The following is a 21,098-nucleotide window of genomic DNA, read 5'->3' as shown; positions in this document are numbered from 1 at the left end:
AGCTTGCTTGGAAGTCTCCTTGTATTTGGGTGACAGGGCATTTCCCTTTGTGGGCCCTCTTGAGGCTGCCAGACCACTGACCAAACAGAGGCTCTGGAGAGCTCAGCCCAGAGCATGGTTTCTTCAGCACTGAGGGTTCCAGGCTCTGCAAAGGCCCAGGGCTTCACTGGCTTTCTGTTAGTCCTGGCTATTCCCTGTTCCCCAGGTTCCCTGAGCCTAGTTATGTGATAGGGACTTCCTCTTCCCCACCACTAAGTCTCTAGGAAAGCCCAACAGCAAACTCCAGGCAGCAAAGACAGTGGTCTTAGGAGTCTGAATGCCAAGGACTGAGGACCTGCCTCACATCTAGTTCTGCCACCAACTAGCGATGCTGCCTTGTATGGAAGGCTTGGTCTCTCTTGTGCCTCAGTTTCCTCTTCACAAGAGGGGATAACCATAATGTCAAAACACGCTGATAGCATCAAAACAGTCAATGATGCACAGGACAGCTAGCTCCTGGCACACAGAAGTGCTACATCAGGGTTGACTGTTGCCATTGTTGGTGTTTATTATGCGACTTGCATAATTATTCCTTGCTACCAAAAGAACTAGAAAAATATGTTTAAAATTCTCTCTCTCACTCTTTTTTTTTTTTTTCAGCAAAACTTACATTATCCCTTTACAGTGCAGCTGCCCTGTGGATTTTGAATTCCACATCACTTTGTCTCAGTCTCATCAAGCCTTTTCTATTGAGCCAACATCAGGTAAGGACAATCAAGATTTCAAGTTTCTAATTTCCTTAGAGTTCTCAGATCCAAGTCAGGATTTGGAAAGTAGGTCTCCAAGAAAACAGAATACACCATATTTGAATGTATGATCATATTTTTAAATGTATAACAATAACAAACTTTGCATATCTGACATAATGTAAATTGAAATTGGACACTTGGGAATAAGGACACATTGGGATAATTTGTATCATGCAGATAATTTATAATAATGTCCAGGTAAATTTCTTCTAAGATCAAAACTTGAAATCAGAAGTTAATCAAGTCTAATTCTACTTTTGGCTCTTGGTACATCCTTGATTTCATATTCACCATCTAATTCATTTTTAAATAAAATAGCAATATTGTGAGGTGTGGTGGTACATGACTGTAATCCCAGCAACTGGGAGGCTGAGGCAGAAGGATTGCAAGTTCAAAGTTAACCTCAGCAATTTGGTGAGATCCTGCCTCAAAATTTAAAAAAAAAAAAAATTTAAAGGACTGGGAATGCGGTTCAGTATTTAAGCAACCCTGAGTTCAATCCCTAGTACCAAAATAAATAAGTAAATAAATTACAATATTATTTCTTCCCAAGATTTCAGAATCTTAATAAAGGGTTTTGTCTAATAAATGCATTTGTCTAATAAATGCATTTTGTCTAATAAATGCATTTGTCTCATGTGTGGTATGAACAATCTGTCTTTACATTCCCTAAAGGACATAGATCTGTCCCTTTAAAAGTGGCATCCCTTATATTTGAAAGTTAGATTTTACACCAGAAATGATTTCTATTTCCTAGTTTCTGTCTCTTGATATTTGGGTTTGGGATTTAAGTATTTGTAAACAATAGTGTTCTGTGAGTGCTAAAATAGTTCATTTTTTTAAGTTTAGATATTTATTTATTTATACCTCTTTCATCATCACAAGTACATCTTTTGTCTAATATGAGTGTTTAAGGCAGAAATTTTGGAATTAATTCTAAATCATGACATGCATATAGATTCTTTTTATTTTCCTTTTTTTTCTGTACTAGGGGATTGAACCCAAGCCTCACATAATGTTGATTATTTTCTATAGAACTAGGAACAATTTTGAAATTTGTAATAAGGTAACTATACTTACATTGCAAAAAAAAACAGAACTTTATTCTTTTTCCAGAGAAAAGAGTTTTATTATTTTCAACTGTTCAGGCCTTAAAAAGAAAGGAAAACAAAATGGTTACTAAAGTCATACCAAATAAGATAATATTTCAGGTATATAAATATATAATATAAATTTATATTTATGTATAAATATATAAATATAATTTACATTCTCATAATAAACTTCTTGTTAAAATATTAACACCTGCTTTGAGGTTATGTTCTTTTAGGCACTCTTCTAAGAGAGACATATAAACTCCTAATCTACCCCACAACCAGTCAGGTCAATGCTGTTACTTCTGGTTTACAGACATAACTGTGAGGCACAGAGGGGTTAAATACCTTGTCCAAGACCACATCCTAGTAAGTGACAGGATCTGAGTCTGTTCAGTCTGGCTCCAAAGTCTATGCACTGCCTCTTAAAGTACAAATTGAATTTTCACCTAAACTGAAGAAGTTATAAAATCTGCGCCCAGGGTGTGGCAGTAAAGTGAGCCAGCTCCTTGATCTTAATTTGGATGACTTAGAGAAGCAGAGATTCTAGCAAGCAAAAGCAAGCATTCTTGCACCACCCTGGGCCTCTGATGTCACTGGAGCTCTAGAATTGTCCCTGAGAGCCACACTCCAAGGCAAATCTGTTAGTGTGAGTAGTTAGCCAGAGGTGAGCAGCAATGAGAGAAGGAAAAGGTGGGAGAGGGGAGCAACTGTAATTGACCCAGAGGAACCAGTCTTCCACCACATTCCAGAAAGAGGCCCAGCACGGTCTCCCATAGATTTACAGGTCACATTGTGGTCCCAAGGTCACGCATATACCCCCAAGCTGCTCTGATGGTCAGCTGGCCATTATGTGACCTTCTGCCGATGGTACCAGGCCAAAAAGGACAACATGACCCACAGCATAGAGATGTGACTTATGACTTCCCCCAAATGAGCAGCAACAACTCCACAAAGCACCAGGCCCTAAGAGGCATGGCCAAGATTTCACAAATCCAAGTTCCCACCCTGCATCCCACCAAAAGGCCAAAGCTTGATTATTTAGGTGCACTTGGTCCTTAGCCAGTCTGCTGGCCCCAACCCCTGAGTGTAGCTCCCTTTCTCTTACCTTTCCTTGCCTTGTAACAAACCTGCCCTGAGCGCTATCTGCCTCTGCCTCACTGTATACTTCTGTGTCTGCACCAAGAGAATTGATAATCTTAGACCAGTATACCCAAAGACCAAGACACAAATCACAGTGCTCCACAGCTGACTCTCAACCTCTGGTAACAGATCCTGATTAAGTCCTGGGGATGGACATCAGGGTCATATCGAGGAACTGGTTAAGCAGGTTGAGAACTGGTGAGATGGGGCAGCAGAATCCAGCACCCTAGAGGGTGGACCAGGTCAGTGGCCCCAAATGTCGGCCACTTGGGAAAATAGCCCAGGGCCCCTTCCCTGGCAGTTTGGGTTTAGTAAGTCTGGGAAGAACCTGGTTTGCAACTCTACCTGGTTCTCATAGGACATTCTGAAAGTGTTGTTTGAGAACCCTGTGTTAGTTTGATCTGTGCGTCCTGTCCCACCTGAAAGTCTATGATTCTGTTAAGTCCCACAGTCAGTTGGTTTAGACAAGCCATGGTAGCCGCAGTGCACTAGGTGGGTTTAGTAGGAAGCCAGGAAATCATGGTGCTGCGATGAAGTAATCTTGGCCTGGGGAACCTGAACTGAGCTGGTGTCAGCAACAGGGAAAAAAAAAGTCAGAGAGCTGATGGCCTAGTCAAACTTCTCTAAAAACCTATGCCCTCAGGTCAAAAGTATTAATATATCTAAGAAGTTTTATAACATAACCTAGTCAAACCTAGGAAGTACAGAGATAAGCAAGTACAATGTTGAGCAGAGTTCACCAATCACTGTACATGAAACAAAACTACTCAGATTATAAAGTGCAGAGCCACATAATTCAGACAAACGTGCGATCCAGGAGCTGCTTGGTCTGATTTGTGGTTGTTCCAGTGCTTTGTCTGTTGCTTGTATTTTAAATTCCTCCATTAAGTGAAATTAAACTAAATAAATATACCAGGTTGGAAATGAAAGAGGTGAGACTAAGGACATAAATTTTGGCATCACCTGGGTGTTGATGAAGCATTCAGTCATGGGACAGGAGATGAAGTCACTCAGGGTATGAGTGTGGACAGAGAAGAAGGACGGAGCCCTGAGCACTCAGGCACTCAGAGCTCAGCATGGGAAGCGGTCCAACAACAGAGTCCAGGGAGGAAGATCTGGAGAGCGTAGTGCCAGAGAAAACTTAACGAATGAACAAATGAAGGCGAGCCAGTGCCCTTGAACTCTGGGGATCCCTCTTTTGCCATTTTAAGTTATCTGCACTTGTGGCTGGTGTTGCTGACTTGGCTTTACCAACTAGGGTGTGATTTTATGTGGCTTAACCCATCTGTTGGTCCAACGGGTCTCTTAGGAATTTTCTTGCTCTGTCTTCCCACTTTCTGAATGTACCAGCGCATCTGTGGCTCTTATACTTTTGAGGTTATAGAATTTAGTGATGACTCATCGGCTGCATCCAGAAGGCCCTGGCTGCCTGGACAGTGATCACAGGTCAGGCTGGCGCATCTCCCAGGCAGACTTTGCGCCAACTGGCTTTCCTGACTCAGCAGGCATCTGACCACGGGCCTTACACTGGGATGAGAGTGGGTAACTTTTTGGCTAGTAAGGCATTATTGCTTGCAGTTTACAAATCGTGCCCAGATAGGCTGAGAACCACAGGCTAATTTTACACAATTCACATGTATTTGTAGACAAGTGTCTTTTAGGGACACCTGTAATCTGTGAGGTTATGATGCTGCATCTCTGGGAACTGGAAGCATCATCTACCCAAATCTTACCAAATAAAAACAATTTGAATCAAGCTTATTTCACTCATAAAGTCATGAATCTGAAACAATGTCTTTAACTTTAACTCAACCATCCATTGACAAAAAAACAAAAAACAAAAAACGGTCCACTGTGCACCCTTAAGATGCATGTGTGCACTATTGCTGTTAGATGCTAGACCATCTGGTCATGCCAAAATTTTCCCAAGTTTGGGGAAAATGAGCAAAGGATTTTATGACTTCTTGCATTGCCAAAAAGATCATATGCAACTAAAACATCAAGAACAATCTGTTGATAATTTTGGAAAAGGTAGACATTTATGACTTTGACCAAGATCTCGCTAGTGTTAAAGACGAGCCTAGTGCAACAACAAACTGTTGAACTTATTACTTGTGACCATTTTGAGATCCTAGGCATTCACTTGGTGTCACATACACTAAGGTGGAATGCATCCAATTCATATAAATGGCTAATAGTAGCATTAAATATCTACTTAGTCAAGAATTGCTGGTACCCAGAGCTCATATGTCAAGTTTAAATACTTTGATTATTTTCTTTTTCAGTTATGAGGAATTTTTAAGCCACTTACAAATAATTTTATATTTCCTTCCAAAATGTAAATCTCTGATAACTTTTATCAATTTGGGAGTGATCCCAGAGCCCCTACCCTTGCTTTGGCTTCAGGCCACTTGTGGTGCTAGGTATTACCCGCAGGGCACAGACGCACCAACCTAGCAGGCAGCACATCGCATTCTGTTCTTCCAGGTCACACACCAGGACACCAAGAACACTATACCCTGAGTGTCAAGGTCCAAGGCACTTTCATGCACCTGCTGTGGGTGGCCAGTCTGGACTTCACCTCAGTCCAATCACACCATCTCGGTTGGGCTCATTCTTATTCCGGGAAATACCTGCCCGCACTTCAGCATTTACCCATTTGGGTTTTAAAAAGAGCACGTGTTAACTTCTTTTGCCTCTTTTTTCCAAATCTCCCTGGCCCCTAACTGAGGTATGTTATCACCAATAAGTGTCACCTGAAGAATGGTTCAGCCTTTGTGAAGCCTCAGGCAGAGCCATTCCTTCTAGACAGGACTATGAATAGGGAAAGTGGCCCCTGCTTCTCTTCCAGGTCTCCCTGTGCTTGGGCAGAAGACCCCCAAGCCCCAGCATAAGCTGCGCAGGAGACGGATCAGGATTGTTGGTGGACAGGTAGGACCTTTGGATCTCCAGCACACAATCAGGGCTTCATCAGATGTTTCCCATTGGTGGGTAGGACCATGGTGCGAGGCCTCATCCCAGAAAATACTACTGATCATCTGACTGTGTAGAGAAATGGTGACTCACAGAGCAGGGTTCATTTTAAACAAGTGATAGAATTGAATGAGCTGCAGCAAAGTGCCACTGGTTGTGTTCCAGGGGTCCTGTGCAAGGTTAGAAAAGAATGTTCATGAAAAGGAAAATCAGCAGTCAGTAAATGGGATGGCATCAAACTAAAAAGCTTCTTCGCAGCAAAGGAAACAATCAAGAGCATGAGAAGAGAGAGCCTACAGAATGGGAGAAAACCTTTGCCACCTGTACCTCAGATAGAGCATTCATCTCCAGGATACACAAAGAACTCAAAAAACACCAAAAGAAAAAAATAGCCCAATCAATACATGTGCAAGGAACTGAACAGACACTTCTCAGAAGAAGAAATTCAAATGGTCAACAAATATATGAGAAAATGTTCAACATCTTTAGCGATTAGAGAAATGCAAATTAACTACACTGAGATTCCATTGCCATTCCCATCCGAATGCCACTGCCAGTCAGAATGGCAATGATCAAGGATACAAGTAACAAAAAATGTTGGTGAGGATGCGGGGGAAAAGGAAGGCTCATACGCTGCTGGTGGGATGGCAAATTGGTGCAACCACTATCCAAAGCAGGGTAGAATTCCTCAAAAAATTAGGAATGGAACCAATATGACCCAGTTGCCTCACTCCTCGATGAATAGCCAAAGGACTTAAAATCAGCCTACTACAGTGACACAGCCACATCAATGTTTATAGCAACTCAACTCACAATAGCTAAGCTATGGAACCAACCAAAGCACCCTTTGACAGATGAATGGATAAAGAAAATGTTGTATATATACACAATGGAGTATTATTCAGCCATAAAGAAGAATGACTTTATGATATTTGCCAGTAAATGGATGGATCTCGAGACTTTCATGCTAAGTGAAATAAGTCAGTCCCAAAAAGCCAAAGGTTGAATGTTTTCTCTGATATGTGGAAGCTAACCCACAATGGGGGTAAGGAGAGAATAGAAGTTCAGTAGATTAGATAATGGGGAATGAAGGGAAGGAAGGGGATCTAGGAAAAGAAAATACAGTGGAATGAATCTGACATAATTTCTTATGTGCATATATGAAAACATCATAGTGAATCCCACCATCATGTATATCCACAAGAATGGAGTTCTAACTAGAATAAGACATACTCCATGCCTGTATAATTATATCAAAATAAATTTTACTGTCATGTATAACTAAAAAGAACTAATACATTTTTTAAAAAGATCAAATTTTTCAAAAATATTTTCTGAAGTACCATACTTAATAGTGAGAAAGAGAGAACAATTAGGGATAGTTAATGTATTAGATGCAAATGAGTTCCCTAACTTCTGAAGAACATAGGTAATTAATTTTTTATTAATTTTTTTATTTGTTCTAATTAGTTACACATGACAGTAGAATTCACTTACACATTTTGATAAATCATACATAAAAGGAGTGTAATTTCTCATTTTTCTGATTGTACATGTTGTAGGATCACATTGCTCCTGCAGTCATATGTGTACATGAGGTAATAACGTCTGTTTCACTCTGCTATCCCTCCTACCCCATGCCTCTTCCCCTCCTTCACTCCCCTCTACCTAAAGTAACTCTATTCTTCCCTAGCACCCCCACCCATTGTGAATTAGCATCTGCATATCGGCATCCTTAAAAATGAAGGAAAATCTGGACAGGCAGGTGGCAACTCTGTGCATAGATCCTAAGCAGCTCTGCCACATTGGTAGCAAAGATACCTTTCCCTCAGCCCTCAAAATATCCTTGATGGTGGCCATGGTGGCACATGGTGTGACTTGCAGTTTCATAATTGCTCTGATTTACTAACTGCCAGTCACATGTCAGGCCTGCGTCTTCTCTTGCCTTCAGTGGCACTCCAAATCTCCTGTTCAGGACAAACATTTGGTGGGGTATCTGTCTGGGCTGGTTGAGTTCAGGTGACCACAGCAGTGGTCAGAGAACTTGACCCATGGTACAATGCCATTCTTGACCACACTGCTACTTCTACTACTCACCCCAAAGTTCTGGTCCCAGTGAAGCCCAGGGGACCTCAGGAATGAAGACTTGTTCCAACCCTTCTCCCTGCTTGGAAAACCTGCCTTACAGAAGGCTCAAAGAGAATTCCAGCTTCCATTACAGGAGAGCTGGCCCTAAGTGGGTCTCAGCGCTGGACTGCGGTAGGTGCCATGCTGAAAAACAGGCAACAGCAATGGAGGAGAAAAACAATAGCTCTGGGAATAAATGAATACAGGAGAAACACTGGGCTAAGCAAACACAATTTTTTTTTAAAACAATGACTTTATAAAAATGAAATATATGTATTATTGAAAATTAAGACACTGCAAAAAATGTACAAAATCTACATTGAAAAAAAAATTACTCAGAATCTCACCACCCCAGAAATAACCATCATGAATGTTTGTTGAACATCATTGCAGACACCTCTCCTTGCTTATGGACAAAGAGAAGGAAGAGGGAGGCCAGACGTAATGATACAAAGACAGATAAAACCATTAGAAAAACTGAATTGCTTTTGTTGCCTAATATTGACTGAATAAAAGCAAGTGAAGCAGAAGAAATTGATGAGCTTCCATGATATTCATTCCTAAAATTAAGAAAAGAGATGATAAAAATCTTAGGAGGGCAGAGCCACCATCTCCTTCAACATCATGCCTCAACTTCACCCAGAATCTCAGCAGTGGAAGCTGGGAAATAGCACACCACCTCACGCCAGCACCCCTCCTTTCAACTCCTCGTTCTATTATGTCATTTTATGTTGTCTCTGGATCTGTAGAATTGACTTCCTGTCTAATGACCATAAATTTCCCATGGTTACTTAGTTTCAATCAAAATGTAGCTAGGATTTTCACCTCCATTCTTTATTCCATATTCTCTCCATTCCCAGATTCTTTATATCAATTCTTTTTCCGGCTATCTGGATTTTGTCACTGAGTGGCTTGTTAACCAAAGTTTCCTGGGGTCACATGCCTAGAGTGTTTGCCTATTTGATAATGGCTCTCTGATGCCTGTGATCTTAAAGGACAACCTGACTGGGTGTAAAAATCTTGATTTATGACTTTGTTTGCCTCCGAACTTTGTAGATATTGCTGATTGCTCTCTGTCTTTGAATTTGCTACAAATTCAGAAGCTGGGCTTCATGTTTCCTCATTGAAGGTGAATTCTGATTGCCTTTAAGATTTTCTTTCTTTTTTTTTTCAGCTTTGAGGTTAATTTATGTATTGGTATTGTTCTGTATCATTTTGTTTTCCTATGATCTGGAGAAAAATGTCCCATTTTAGGAATTTTTTCAACTATCAGAACTTTACATATTTTAATGTCCTACCTGCTTTATTCTACCCCTCAGGGATACCAATTATGTATATATATTGGTTCTCCTTGGTATCTCTTACCTTCTTTAAAATGATTTTATTTTATGTGGATTTCTCATTTCTGTCTGCCACGTCCCTCCCTGTGTTCTCAGAGTGTGTGACATCTGTGTGCACATGTGCTTGTGTGTTCATGTCTATGTGTGTCTAGTGTTATTCCTTCCCCTGCAGTTTCTACCTCAGTGACAGTTCCTTTTCTTTTTTGCATTGTTTCCTGAGCTCCACAAGCTGTCTTTCATCTCTAGTGTGTATGTATATTACTTCCGTGAGTTCTGATGACTTCCTGTGACAAGGCCATGTCGCCTGTAATTTCTTTAAGACTCTGGCGAGCCACCCATGTTCTCAGATTGTCCTCTTGGGGTGTGCTGTATCAGATTTTGCTTCTACTCCTTTCCTCCTTCAAAAAGTGTTCACTTTTAATCCCACAATTGACATACATAATGCCTGTGTTGGTTTTATTCAGCATTTGAGTCAACTTTCAATAGGATCTGCAACCACAGAACAATGTGGGTCAATGTATAAATAATAATAATAATAATAATAATAATAATAAATTAAGAACCAGTTTTTATATGGTGCTTAACATGTGCCAGTCACTACATCAGATGCAGAACTCACTTAATGCTCACTTTGTAATTCTTATAAAGTAGACTCTCTCATTGTGTCCACTTCTCAGATGGGGAAACTGAGACACAGGGTGTTTAGGTAAGGGGCCCAAGGGCTAAAATTGGTAAGTGGCAGAGCTGTTATTGGAATGCAGGAAACACAATCTGTGTCCTGTGTTCAAGTATCCTGGAAGAATGTCCCCATTGCTGCCCTGAGCTCACAGGAGAGCCACTGAGTCATCCTGCTATTATGTGCCAGGCCCCCAGACTGCCCTGGGCTTGCTCCTAATGTCTGCATTTTAGATATTCAACGTATAGGGATGAAAGGAAACTTAGTACATTCCAAAAATCTTCAGTTACTACCTATTTCTGGTTCCAATTTAAAAACTTGCAGAGGAAGGAAATTAAAGATTAGAAGAATATTTCTCAGCCCAGACCCTAAAAGCTAGAAGGGTCTGGAACAATATATTTCAAGCTCTGAAAGAACATGGATGCCAACCAAGAATCTTATACCCAGCAAAACTAACCTTCAGATTTGAATACAAAATAAAATTCTTCCATGATAAACAAAACTTTAAAGAATTTACAAATAGAAAGACTGCACTACAGAACATTCTCAGCAAAATATTCCATGAGGAGGAAATGAAAAACAATAATGTAGACCAGGAAAGGGAGGTACTACCTTAAAGGAAAAACCAATCAAAGGAGGAAGTCAAGCTAAAAACCAAAAATAAGCCCAAATGACTGGGAATACAAATCATATCTCAATAATAACCCTGAATGCTAATGGCCTAAACTCATCAGTCAAAAGACACAGACTGGAAGATTGGATTAAAAAGAAAGACCCAACAATATGCTGCCTCCAAGAGACTCATCTCATAGAAAAAGACATCCATAGACTAAAAGTGAAAGGATGGGGAAGAACATACCATGCATGTGGACCCAGTAAAAAAGCAGGGGTCTCCATCCTCATATCAGATAAAGTGGACTTCAAGCCTAAGTTAGAAGGAATAAAGAAGGACATTTCATACTGCTTAAGGGAAACATGAATCAGCAAGACATAATGATCACAAATGTTTATGCCCCAAACAATGACGAATCCATGTACTTCAAACAAATCCTTCTCAATTTCAGGGAACAAATAGAACACAACACAGTAATACTGGAAGACTTTAACACACTGCTCTCACCACTGGATGGATCTTCCAAACAAAAACTGAACAAAGAAACTATAGAATTAAATGATATAATCAATGATTTAGACTTAACAGACATATGTAGAGTATTTCATCCATCATCAAGTGAGTATGCTTTCTTTTCAGCACTCATGGATCCTTCCCTAAAATAGATCATATGCTATGCCACAAAGCAGCCATTAGTAAATACAAAAAGTAGAGATACTACCTTGTATCCTATCAGATCATAATGGAATGAAATTAGAAATCAATGATAAAATTAAAAACAGAAACTACTCCAACACCTGGAGACTAAATAATATGTTATTGAATGTGCATGGATAACAGAAGACATCAGGGAGGAGATTTAAAAAAATCTTAGAGGTAAATGAGAACAATGATGCAACATATCAAAATCTCATGGACACTATGAAAGCAGTATTGAGAAGAAAGTTCATTGCATTGAGTTCATACATTAAAAGAATAAAAAATCAAGAACTAAATGACCTAACATTACAGTTCAAAGCCCTAGAAAAAGAAGAACAGATCAACACCAACAGTAGTAGAAGACAGGAAATAATTAAAATCAGAACTGAAATCAATGAAATTGAAACAAAAGAAACAATTCAAAAAATTGACAAAACACAGTTTGTTCTTTGAAAAAGTAAACAAAATTGATAAACCCTTAACCACACTAATGAAGAAAAGGAGAGAGAAAATTCAAATTACTAGAATTCATGATGAAAAAGGAAAGATCATGACAGACACCATTGAAATACATAACATATTTAGAAGCAACTTTGAAAATATTTCAACAAAATAGAAAATATCGAAGACATTGACAAATTTTTAGAGACATATGATCCTCCCAAACTGAACCAGGAACACATACACAATTTAAAAAGACAAATTTCAAGCACTGAAATAGAAGAAGCTATCAAAAGCCTACCAACCAAGAAAAGTCTGAGACCAGATGGATTCTCAGCCAAGTTCTACAAGACCTTCAAAGCAGAACTAATACCAATACTCCTCAAAGTAGTCCATGAAATAGAAAAGGAGGGAACCCTTCTAAACTCATTCTATGAAGCTAATATCACCCTAATACCAAAACTAGACAAAGACACACGGAAGAAAGAAAACTTCAGACCAATATCCCTAATGAACGTAGATGCAAAAATTCTTAACAAAATTTTAGCAAATCGCATACAAAAACATATTAAAAAGATAATGTACCCATGATCAAGTGGGTTTCATCCCAGGGACGCAAGGTTGGTTCAACATCCAGAAATCAATAAATGTAATTCACTGCATCAACAGACTTAAAGTTAAGAATCATATGATTATTTCAATAGATGCAGAAAAAGCATTTGATAAAATACAGCACCCTTTCATGCTCAAAACACTAGAAAAAATAGGGATAGTAGGAACATACCTCAACATTGTAAAGGCTATCTATGCTAAGCCCATGGTCAACATCATTCTAAATGGATAAAAGCTGAAAGCATTCCCCCTAAAAACTGGAAAAAGGCAGGGATGCCCTCTTTCACCACTTCTATTCAACATCGTCCTTGAAACACTAGCCAGAGCAATCAGACATACCAAAGAAATTAAAGGAATAGGAATAGGAAAAAAAGAACTAAAGCTATCACTATTTGCCTGTGACATGATTCTATATTTAGCGGATTCAAAAAACTCCACCAGAAAACTTCTAGAACTAATAAATGAGTTCAGCAAAGTAGTAGGATATAAAATCAACATGCATAAATCTAAAGCATTTTTATTCATAAATGATGAATCCTCTGGAAGAGAAATTAGGAAAACCACTCCATTCACAGTAGCCTCAAAAAAAAAAAAAAAAAAAACTTGGGAATTAGTATAACAAAAGAGGTGAAAGACCTCTACAATGAGAACTACAGAACACTAAAGAAAGAAATTAATGAAAACCTTAGAAGATGGAAAGCTCTCCCATGTTCTTGGACAGGTAAAATTAATATTGTCAAAATGGCCATAGTATCAAAGGCACTGTACAGATTCAATGCAATTCCAATTAAAATCTCAATGACTTTCCTCATAGAAATAGAGAAAGCAATCATGAAATTCATCTGGAAGAATAAGAGACCTGGAATAGCCAAAGCAATCCTGAGCAGGAAGCGTGAAGGGAGGTATCACAATACCAGACCTTAAACTATACTACAGAGCAATAGTAACAAAAACAATCTATTTTGGCATTGGTACCAAAATATTGGTACCAAAATAGATAGACCAATGGTACAGAATAGAAGACACAGACAAACCCACATAAATTCAGTTATCTCATACTAAACAAAGGTGCCAAAAACATACAATAGAGAAAAGATAGCCTCCTCAACAATGTTGCTGGGAAATCCATATGCAGTAAAATGAAATTAAACCTCTATCTCTTACCCTGCACAAAACTGAATTCAAAATGGATCAAGGACCTAGGAATTAGGCCAGAGACCCTGCATCAGATAGAAGAAAAAGTAGACCCGAATCTTCATCATGTTGGCTTAGGACAAGAATACCTTAACAAGACTCCTAAAGTACAAGAAATGAAAGCAAGGATCGATAAATGGAATGGTTTGAAACTAAAAAACTTTCTCAGCAAAGGAAACAATCAATAATGTGAAGAGAGCTTATAGAGTGGGAGAAAATATTTTCCACACACACTTCAGACAGAGCACTAATCTCCAAAATTTATGAAGAACTTAACAAAACTTTACACCAAAATTACAAAGAACCCAATCAATAAATGGGCTAAGGAACTAGGCAGACACTTTACAGAAGAAGATATACAGGTGATTAACAAATATATGAAAAAGTGTTCATCTCTAGTAATTAGAAAATGCAAATTAAAACAACTCTAAGATTTCATCTTACTCCAGTTAGAATGGCAATTATCAAGAACACAAGCAATAATAAATGTTGGTGTGGATGTGGGGAAAAAGGCACACTTTTATATTGCTGGTGAAGTTGCAAATTGGTGCAGTCACTCTGGAAAGCAGTATGGAGATTCCTCAGAAAATTTGCAATGAACCCACCTTTTGACCAGTTATCCCACTCCTCAGTTTATACTCAAAGGACTTAAAATCATCATACTACAGTGATGCAGCCACATCAATGTTTATAGCAGCTCAATTCACAGCAATTAGATTGTGGAACCAACCTAGATACCCTTCAATAGATGAATGGATAAAGAAACTGTGGTATATATACACAATGGAATATTACTCAGACTTAAAGAAGAATGAAATTATGGCATTTGCCGATAAATGGATGGAGTTGGAGAATATCATGCTAAGTGAAATAAGCCAATTCCAAATAACCAAAGGCCGAATGTTTTCCCCTGATAAGTTGATGATGATACATAATGGGGGTGGGGGTGGGGGTAAGAGAACAATGGAGGGACTTTGGATTACGTAGAGGGAAATGAGAGGAGGGGAAGGGGCGAGGGGTATGAAAGATGTAGAATGAGACAGATATCATTACCCTATATACATTTATGTTTACATGACTCTATATGGTGCACAACCATAGAAACAAAAAGTTGTGCCCCATTTGTGTACAATGAATCAAAATGCAGTCTGTAAAAATTTTTTTAAAAGATTAAAAAGAAGTGTTGGGGATCATTAGCTGTCCAGGGGTCCATACCCTGTGACACTTCATCAGCTGAACCTAAGCAGGAGTTGATTCTTCCAGGGAAATTCAGACATGAATGTGTATCCAAAAGCTGCTCTTCACAGTACATCTCCAGGCCTAACTTTTAAATTAGACCAATCTAGAGTCAGACCTGGCCTTGTGCTCATTTCTTGGTACTGGGAATTGAACCCAGAGGTACTTAACCATTGAGGCACATCCCCAGCCACATCCCCTCACTAAATTGCTGAGGCTGGTTTTGAACTCCCGATCCTCCTGCCTCAGCCTCCCAAACTGACTCACTGGGATTACAGGCGTTTGCCCCCACATCCAGCTGGCCTTGCACCTTTGTGAAACAAAAGGAAAGAGCTGAGCTTTGGGAAACTCACCCAGTAACTTGACCTCAGGAAGCAAATGCCTCTTCCTTTTTAAGAACTCAAATAACTTAAGCATAAAATTTTCAAAGAAATATTTCCTCTTTCTGATGTTTTAATGATTTTTTTAAATTTTTGTTACTGGGGGTTAAATTCAGGGGTGCCTTACCACTGATCTATATCCCCAGCCCCTTTTTATTTTTTATTTTGTGACAGGGTCTCAGCTAGTTGCTGAGTCTAGTCTTGAAACTTGAGATCCTCCTGCCTTGGCTTCCCAAGTTGCTGGGATTACAGGTGTGTACTATCACACCCAGCCTTTTTAACAATAATTTAATCAACAATAAATTATTACTTTATGTCACATAAATTCTGTGAAAGAGATGTTTACAGAATGTATGCTACATACCAAGCATATCTCACACACTTTTTTTTTTTTTTTTTTTTTTTTTTTTTTTGCGGTGCAGGGGATCAAACCCAGGGCCGTATGCTTGCAAGGCAAGCACTCTACCGACTGAACTATCTCCCCAGCCCCTCACACACTGTATTTTAACAGATGAGAAAAGAGCCTCAGATAAGGTGTCCAAACTAAATCAGAGTTAAACAATGTACAGGGTCTGTGTGGCCCCTGGGTCTATCTTCTTACCCGCACACCTTGGGCAGTAATGGCGGCCTGTGGTTCTCAGATGTGAGTCAGAGAGTACTCCCCGCTCCCAAAGACCTCCATTGGTAATCCAGTGAATCAAAGGCATTACTAGAATTTGTCAACAGCTCATTCATGGATGATTTTTAAAGGGCATAGCTATTTAAATTTCCCAAATGAGATTTAGAGAGATGAAGTAGTTTACCCCAAATCCTGTAGTTAGTGAGACCCTAAATCCTAGAAGGTTAAAACTAATCCTTACTAATCTTTACTGAAACTTCAAGCATGTGGGTTGAAAGACCCTGTGACAATTTAGGAAGAATAATCTGTACTCAGATGTTTAGAGGGAAAGTTGTTAAAATTTTTAACAATATTCATGATGTCATTCATGTGAAATCTAAAAAAGTTGATCTCATAGAAGTAGAGTGAAGAACAGGTGCAAAGTCACAGGTGGGGTATATGTTCTGGTGTCCAATTGCACCTTAGGGTGACCATGGTCAATGATAATGTATTATGTACTTCAAATTGGCTACAAGAGAGGATTTTTAAATGATAAACGTTTGAGGTGATGGATCCTCTGATTACCCTGATTTATCAGTATACAGCTATGCATGTATCAAAACATTGCATTTGTACAATTATTATGTGTCAATTAAAAATAAAATGAAACTTAAAATTATAATATGGTATATACATATAAGAAAGAAGAATTTTTTACCAATTATCCCCCTACCGAGCTTCACTCTCCTAAAAAACAATGTGCTTTTATTTTTCTATCTCCTTTTAATAACTGCCCGTATTTAGGCACATGTTTTATATAATTGTTATCTAGGCAAAGACATAGTGGTATTGCCCGGTGGTGACTTCATTCATTTTTCAGGGTGGTACATTTTCGTCGTAATACTCATGGTATTAATAAGCAAGGGTTTTCTTAGACTTTAGTTTATTTCTGAGTTTTGTCCGCATCTCCCTGTCTCTGATCACCATCCTCCCAACATTACCCTTGGTCCTGTCAAGGATAGTGATCTTAAATCAACCCCAGGTGAAAATGGACTGGATAGATAAAATAGTGGTTTGTTTTTTTTAAATGAAGCAACTTTGGGGGGGCACTTTTCTCACTTTCAAAACATGAAATTTTTTTCTCCTTAGTACCACCATTAGTTTTTGTCAAGCAGGAAGCTATGACTACTTGGCACATGTTTTACAGCTTTTAACATTTGATAGCCAGCTACCACCGTGTTCTGGTAACAGAACTGGTATCCCTGCTAATGGAAAAAGTGGTTTACTTTGGTTGCCTAGACGACACCTCTGTAGTGTGCTTTGTGTTTTAGGTCCAGGCTGGAAGTACTTAAAAATAAATCAACCTGGTCAAGGCAAACATTAATCCCTAATCCAGAGCTGCTTCTTCTTTTTTTTTTTTTTTAATTAATGAGCTGCAACAGAAGCCACAGAATGTTCAGTTTAAAGGCCCCAGTAAATTGTGGGTCACCCAGTGTATATTCTCTGACCAAGTGGGTGGTCCAGGTATGCCGTTCTGAATGTCATGGAGAACCAGGGATTCTGCTCTGCAGGTCTTCAGTTGGCGGACAGACCCCAGTTATTCTGCTGATTCTTTCTGCCCTGCCCAGGGATCAAGGGTCTCTAGTGGGTGTCACTTAACAAATTTGCCTTCAGTGCTTGAGGAATTGACCAATACCTACTTTGGAGTCCTTGCAAGAGACTCAGGTAGACAAAAGGGTAGGGGGCTGGTGTCCACCTTTGGGGCTTGCATATTTATGCTGGGAGGTATAAAGTCTGAAAGGCAATAACTCAAGTGGAATAGGATTCCATGGGGTGGGGCGGATGGCAGGTTAGGGGAGTGAAGCTTCCGGTGGGTGGAGAGGCAGGAGGGGTTTCCTGTAATGTGTAGGTGGAGGGAGGCTTCATTCACTCATTCAGCAAGAATTTCCTGAGTAATTTTCCCAAGTAAGGTGTCTGCTTTCCTAAAATTTACATGCTAGTCTAGGGGAAGATAGACTAGAAACAAGATGATTCTAGGGAGTAGGAGAAGCAGCTCAACGATCAGGAGGAAGCAAGTACAGAGACCCCAAGGCAGCAGAAGCCAGAGTTGGGGTGTTAGAGTCAAGGCCCTGTCCTCTCAGCTCTGCTCCAGCACCTCCTCACCAGGGCCTTTCTGTCCCCTGCCCCACTTCATTTATTTGTGCTCTTGCTGGTGGTATTTATGACTTGACTTTGTATATATTCGTTTCTTGTTTGCCATCCCCAACTCCAATGTGAACTCCATAAGACATGGGGCTTCGCTTTGGTTATTGCTATATTTGAGCCCCTAAAACAGTAGCAGGCCACAGCATGTGTTCTCATTCATGCCACCTGAGTGGCTGCGTGAATGGCTCATGTGGTTGAGCACAGAGAGAAGGGAGACAATGTTACAAGATTCAGAAGAGGGTGAGGGCAGGGGGGACATAGGCCTGCAAGCCTCTACAGGGATATGGGAAAGACCAGATGCACGGAGGCGGAAGGTCTCATCTAGGAAGCAAACCAAAGAGCCCTCAGTGGAAGTCAGAGAGCACTGGCCCTTGTTGCAACGAGTACATCAGTCTTCCCTTCTTTCTATTTTTCTTCCCACCTTTGTTGAGCATTTACTATGTTTCAAGCCTCATTGGTACCAGAGATATAAAGGAAGACTAAGGCACTGATTTTGGAAGGAATAGCAGTTCATTCTCAAGATTCGAAGGGAGAGGACTGGGGGCGTTGCTCAGCAGTAGAGTGCTTGCCTAGCATTTGCAAGGTCCTAATTTTGATCCCCAGTATCACCAAAAAAAAAAAAAAAAAAAAAAAGTAAGTATATATCTGAAAAGAGAGAATCAAATTACATACAAACTTAGGGAGCTGCATTATCTGAACATAAACTTTGATGCGTGTTCCTAGCTTTTCCTTGTTACTTGCAATATTAACATTGACTTCTGGTAAATTTGTCTGAAGATTAGAGTTCTGGGAATTCATGTTTGAATCACTAATGCAGATTGATATGTATATATTATATAACTGACACAACTGAATAATTATTATAAAGGATTGATGTAGCAATTGATAAATAAGATCCATGTAAACAAACAAAAGTTGATTCATGGATATTTAATGAAAAGACTATACAAAGATCATAGAAATACTTGTGCCTACCCCAGGAAGAATGTGTTTGCGCACGTGTCTGCCTCTTTGCACCTGACAAAAGGGATTATTACCGTCACGTTTTCTCCTTTCTTTCCTCTCAGGAATAATTCCAGCTAATGGGAAGGTGAATGTGACTATCACATTCACACCCTTTCAGTACGGGACTGCACAAATAAAGATGCAGTTGTGGATTTCGCAGTTCAACTCCCAGCCTTACGAATGCGTCTTCACCGGAACGTGCTACCCCAACATGGCCTTACCGTAGGGCTGCTTTGGAATGTTTTTGTTTATTCTTAACACTTTTCCAAAAAATCCCAAGTCTTTCTTCCTTTTATTTTGTCTCTTTTTCTTGTACCAGAACACCTTCAAAAACTTATGTTATATGGGGGTATGGTTTAGCGGTAGAGTGCTTGCCTCGCTTGCACAGAGCCCCGGGTTCAAGCCCCAACACCAAGAAATGAATGAATGAAAAAAAACTTACATTAAATGACCAGCCTACACAGAATACACTTTATAACATAACAGTGATGCCTAGAATATCTCTATGCTGGTAGCAGAGTTGCTTCTGCTGAGAGGGAACGTACTGACTGAGAAAAAGGGACTCGTGAGGATTGCTTCTATGGTTTCTGTTGGTGTGCTGTTTGAGTTTTTGACCATATGCATGCTGTAATGCCTAATCAAAAGTTTAAATTACACAAAGCCAGAATGACAACTATTTTTAAAGTTTCCATGTAACATTACAATTGAGTGCAAGCTGTATGCAGCATCTGTTGCAAAGCCACATGGGAAATGGCCCATGTTCTCCCAATGCCAAAATAAGTCACTTACTAGCAAATGATGTCACCTAAGGCAGCAATGTACCACACAGGGTTTCTGGTTTTTTGTTTTCGTTTTTTGGAAAAGTGAGGATGTGCAATGGGATTAACCCTTACTTCATAATAAATCTTTCCTGAACTTCTATTTCCAATTGAATATGAGCTTGTATTTTTACATCCCAATATTTTCAATCAATATTATGTTTTTATAAGCATGCATGATTTTTATAAAAGATAAAAGGAAAGATTACCATAATATAAATACTAATCTTGGAAGATCCTGACAATTTTTTTGGAAATGATAAAAATATCTTGATTTTTTTCCTCCACTGCTCTTTAGGCATGGATGCTCATCCATAAGCATATTAAAAATGGGGGAACAGAGGCTGGGGTTGTGGCTCAGTGCTAGAGTGCTTGCCTGGCATATGTGAGGCCCTGGGTTCGATACTCAACACCACATATAAATAAATAAAACTAAAAGATCCATTGACAACTAAAAAATATGTATTTTAAAAAATGGGAGAACAACTTGCTTAAATATGAACTAACTCCTTGATTTATGACATATTTATATTGTGATTTTTTTCTTCATAAAAATTCAAAGCAACTTAAGTCAAGTGTGGGATATTAATGTGGGCTGTTGCACCCAAATCTTGCAAACAACTATACTAGAAGTAAAATCACTCAGGCAATAAATAAAATTGGTTCAAATAAAACTACAAATTTTCCCAGTATGTCAGATGACTGAAAGCAAAATGCCATTTGCATCTCAAGTCACATGCTTCTGTACTCAAGTGACTTTCTTGAAGGCATCACTTGAGTGGAATTTTATTTTTATATTATCCCATAAATATATTATTATTTTCTTTTTATTTTTGTGGTGCTGAGGATCAAACCCAGGACCTCATACATACCAAGAACTCACTGCTCCCCAGCCCAGGTGTGCTCTTAAATGCATGAGAGCATGGTATGATAGAAACACCATCCAAAAGCAGGCATACACACTATTTCTAAGCAAGTATGCTTTGCTTTCCAAGCCAGGGTTTACTGTCTTTTTTAGTGCACTGCTGACATTTTCAAGAAGTGTAACTCAAGACCTGCATGTCTCTCCAAACTGCAAATGATACTGTAACATAAATTCCACCACAGCAGGAGAAAAGTTATACTGACTGTAGTGTTCCCTGCAATTTTCCTAGAT

At 39.3% G+C, this 21,098-nt stretch overlaps 1 protein-coding gene across 5 annotated transcripts in view; it reads left to right on the top strand.

Annotated features, from left to right (window-relative positions):
• The window catches only part of Cfap221 (cilia and flagella associated protein 221), a 112,663-nt gene that overhangs the window by 40,056 nt on the left and 51,509 nt on the right, over positions 1–21,098 (top strand). For all 5 annotated transcript variants that reach the window (XR_007107935.1, XM_047547371.1, XM_047547370.1 and 2 more), the window contains exons 7-8: positions 640–743; positions 19,187–19,346. Coding sequence is in view for 4 of the 5 variants with exons in the window: in XM_047547371.1 (XP_047403327.1) it covers positions 640–743; positions 19,187–19,346 (264 nt within the window). In the remaining variant the exon portion in view is untranslated. The remainder of the gene's footprint in view (positions 1–639; positions 744–19,186; positions 19,347–21,098) is intronic.

The sequence above is a fragment of the Sciurus carolinensis genome, chromosome 3 (genome assembly GCF_902686445.1).
Source record: "Sciurus carolinensis chromosome 3, mSciCar1.2, whole genome shotgun sequence".
NCBI lineage: Eukaryota > Metazoa > Chordata > Mammalia > Rodentia > Sciuridae > Sciurus > Sciurus carolinensis.
Note: the sequence above shows the minus strand (reverse complement) of the source record. Positions and strands in the feature narration are given on the sequence as shown.